This window comes from Sinocyclocheilus rhinocerous, unplaced genomic scaffold (assembly GCF_001515625.1).
Source record: "Sinocyclocheilus rhinocerous isolate Xijiao unplaced genomic scaffold, SAMN03320098_v1.1 scaffold2911, whole genome shotgun sequence".
Taxonomy (NCBI): domain Eukaryota; kingdom Metazoa; phylum Chordata; class Actinopteri; order Cypriniformes; family Cyprinidae; genus Sinocyclocheilus; species Sinocyclocheilus rhinocerous.
The window spans coordinates 131,166-135,350 of NW_015644341.1; the positions used below are offsets into that span (position 1 = coordinate 131,166).

Below are 4,185 nucleotides of genomic sequence, written 5' to 3' on the forward strand. Positions count from 1 at the left end.
TCACACGCACACACACTCAGACGCACACACTCACACATGCACTCACACACTCACTCACACGCACACACACACACACACTCAATCACACGCACACACACTCAGACGCACACACTCACACATGCACTCACACACTCACTCACACGCACACTCACACGCACAGAAAAAATCGTGATTTCCAAGTTGCCTGAACTAAGTTATTTAATGTAGAAATTACATTCGTTTTTCTGTAGTATTTACTTCCCCACAAAACCATCTTTATCAGTGCTGCGTCGCTCGGGGAGTTCCCTCGTTAATTTGACCCTGTGTTTTCTGTCCAGTGTTGCCAACTAACTTTCAGAGAAAGTTGCTAAAGGAAGGTAAATTTGTTGCAAAAAGACGTTGTGACGTCATTGCGTAATCACGACGGGAAAATTGTCACAACATCAAATCTCAGCAAAAATATATATTTAATGTCAATTTAGATTTGTTTGTAAAATAATATGCATAATATAATATCAAAATATAAATAACTGTATTTTTAAATGCATTGAATTATCGAACATTTTTGAATTATTACAATTTGTTTTTTTTTATCAATACTACACATTCTCAGCAATTATGCTTTAAGCAGTGTATTAGTAGTTAGTTAGTATGCTACACTCGAAGAAAAGTCAAAAATAGGGCATAATCTACTATGTTAATTATATGAAAGAATTTTACGTATTGGTTTTTTAATTACGCATTGTGTTTTTGGGTTACAATGAATAATGTCCTGGAACATTACTAGTATCTTTTCCATTTTTCTTACAGTGTTACTAACAATCGCAGGTACAAGCTACTAACAACGTGTATAATAAATGAACAATTATTCAATTATTATTATTGGTAAATTGAACAATTGCAAATAGCAGCGAACTCAATTCATGTGATGTGTGTACTGCGAGGCATCTTTGGATTTCTCTTTTTGTGTCATTTAGATGGAAATGTGTGCCTTTTTATTGTCCGAGTCGCTTAACAAAAGTTGCTAAAAGTTGCCAAATAAATTTTCAAAATAGCTACATTTGTTGCTAGGTGCTTTTGGATTTAACAGGACATTTTTGGGCTTGAAGCACTATTTGTGTATTTGAAGCACTAAAATTGCTAATTGGAAATTAATAAATAAATACCAAAACGGAATTATATATATATATTATATATTAATTAATTAATATATTGTGTGTGTGTATATATATAATAAAATATAATATAATATATATAAAATAATATAATATAATATATAATTTTATTTATTAAAATATATTTAGTGTGTGTGTGTGTGTGTGGTCCTGGTAAACCCTACATTATGGGGACAAAACTTCCCAACAAAGATGGCAAAATCCAAAATCAGTAGCTATACAGTATATTATATTTTTATGATAACTAAGTGCATTTTCCACTCAAATTCTCATTACAGTCATGTGAGAAAATAATGACGTTTAAATAATTAAAAAATATATATATTTATTAATTCTACACATTTTTTTAGCTGCTGAACATACTAGTGTTCTAATCACTTTGGCCACCGCTGTATATGACTTTCTTCTTTCAGACGAATACAGTCGGAGTTATATTAAATATGTGTATGTGTATCTAAATATGGATATTTTTCGATTCACTTTAGAAGGCTTTTATTAGCTGTGTGGAGTACTTTTTACGATGGATGGATGCACTTTATGTTGCTTCAAAATCTCAACACCCATTCACTGCCATTATAAAGCTTGGAAGAGCCAGGACGTTTTTATATATAACTCTGATTGCATTCGTCTGAAAGAAGAAAGTCATATACAGCTAGGATGCCTTGAGGGCGAGTAAATCATGGGATCGTTTTCATTTTTGGGTGAACTAACCCTTTAAACTTATTTTTTTTCAACTGCTTACATTTTCAAAACTTTGCCTCTTTTTTTTTTTTTTTTCAAAACTCGCAGAAATCCAAAGAATTGTACACAAAATGCAAAATGCTTCGCTTCTCTTGCAAGATGAAGCACTGCGCTCAAAATACCACAAAAGCTAACATTTGCAAACACCTTTGCCATAATATTAATTCCTGTTAGATTTGTGTGTGCTGCACAGAGAACTGTGTTGTGTTTTGCAAAAAGTGTTTTATGAAATTGAAAACCGAGTCAAAGGCTGAGTATTAGTGCATGGTTCTGCAGATTTGGTGTGTGCTTCTGCTGTTTGAGAGTCAATTGTAAATAAACATGCATTTCTTTCTTCAAAGCGCTGAAGTTGTGTGCCTCTGCAGGTTGTTCAGAGCTGTATTGTGTGTTTGTGGGGCATGTTTTCAGATACGGATCTGCTGTCATGTCTGCAGGTCTCATCCGCCTGCAGGAGCTCATTAAAGCTCCATCCAGATACAACATCCGCCTGAAGATCCGGCAGCTCGCCGCCGACACCAAGGACGCCAAACCGCTGCTGAAGGAGATGAAGAAAGCCAAGGAGTTTCACGTCATCTTCGACTGCAGTCACGAGATGGCAGCCTGGATCCTCAAACAGGTGAGCTTCCATAATGTACTTAAAGTGCTCTGTTTTCACGCACTAATCTTGTACTTAATATGCTAAAAATGACTCTTAAGATCAACTAAGTGTTCTCAACTGTGCTGTTTTGGGACACCATGAACTAAAATAAAGCAATAAGCCCCAAGAAGCCGTGGTTTACAGTGAATTTATAACAGCTAAGTGCTGTAAACCACGGCTGAAACAGTTGTGGTTGCTACAAAGTGGTTGCCGAGCAACAGACAAACGTAAACAAAGGTGTATGTTACTTTGTAGAGTCATTTACAACAGCTTCGAACGCAGCTCAGCCAATCAGAATCAAGGACCGGAACTCTCCGCTTTATAAACATCATCTGTTATGAAGGAATGTGAATGAAGGACTAATTATTAAACATTTAAGATTTGTCTAAATGCAATTCCTGAAAAATCTTACAACATTTTCAAAAATGTAAAAAAAAAAGTACATCATTTTTATTTGTTACAAAAATGTAAGGTTTCTCTAAGATGCTCCTAAAAGGTGCAATTCTTGAAAAATACTTAAAATAATCTTAAGTACATCACGTTTTTATTTCTTAAGAAGAATATCTAAGGTTTCTTCAGAAAGTTTGTAAGAAGTCTTACAGAAATTACATTATCTCAAATAAAAATGCAATGTATATTTTTGAGAACATCTTAAGATTTTTTTTTTTTAAAGAATTGTACTTCTTACAAACTTTCTGAAGAAACCTTAGATTTTCTTCTTAAGAAATAAAACGTGATGTACGTAAATTATTTTTAGTATTTGTAGTACTGCATTTAATTTATGGTGATTTTATAGTTAATAATCAATCATTACATTGCAGTTTTGAGAATCTAAAAAGAATCATTATTTGGAATAATGAGAATTACAAACTAGTGTAATTATACAGAGTAATATTAATTAACTACATGTACGTACGATTTGGTTAGGGTTAGGATTAGGGTTTGGCTTAGTGTTACTTGCATGTAATTATGCATAATTTATTGTTATTATAATAGTAAGTAAATGTAACGTGCAACAAGGACACCTTAAAATAAAGTGTTACCAAACACTCAAAAGTAAAACAGGTTAATGAGAGGTTTTTTTGTGTGAAAAATGTGCTTGATTTTCATGAAAATAATGCCAGAATTTTTTTTTTTTTGGTGTGTGTTTAGTAAAATATGATCCATTCATGTTGTGTTATTTTATTTTATTTTTCCGCAGGCTCTTTCAATGGGAATGGTGACGGAATACTATCATTACATCTTTACAACTCTGGTGAGACTCACACTCACACACAGTGCATGTGTGTACTTTTGATCAAATAAATGAAGCCTTCACATGTCATGATAAGCGTGTGTTCGTCCACAGGACCTGTTTGCTCTGGATATGGAGCCGTATCGCTTCAGCGGAGTGAATATGACCGGTTTCCGCATCTTGAACACGGAGAGTCCGCAGGTGTCGTCTATCATCGAGAAATGGTCAATGGAGCGACTGCAGGCTCCGCCCAAACCTGACTCAGGCCTGCTGGACGGATTCATGACGGTGTGTGTGTGTGTGTGTGCGTGTGCGAGTGTGTGTCTGTATGTGCGTGTGAGTGTGTGTGTCTGTGTGCGTGTATGTGCATGTGTGTGTCTGTGTCTGTGTGTGCGTGTGTGTGTGTGAGTGAGTAAGTG

At 34.8% G+C, this 4,185-nt stretch overlaps 1 protein-coding gene across 1 annotated transcript in view; it reads left to right on the forward strand.

The window, feature by feature from the left end:
* Positions 1–2,319: 2,319 nt before the first annotated feature.
* LOC107758138 (glutamate receptor ionotropic, kainate 2) overlaps positions 2,320–4,185 on the forward strand; it is a 41,075-nt gene continuing 39,209 nt past the window's right edge. The window contains exons 1-3 of the mRNA XM_016575806.1: positions 2,320–2,511; positions 3,734–3,787; positions 3,881–4,054. Of these exons, the coding sequence (XP_016431292.1) occupies positions 2,320–2,511; positions 3,734–3,787; positions 3,881–4,054 (420 nt within the window). The remainder of the gene's footprint in view (positions 2,512–3,733; positions 3,788–3,880; positions 4,055–4,185) is intronic.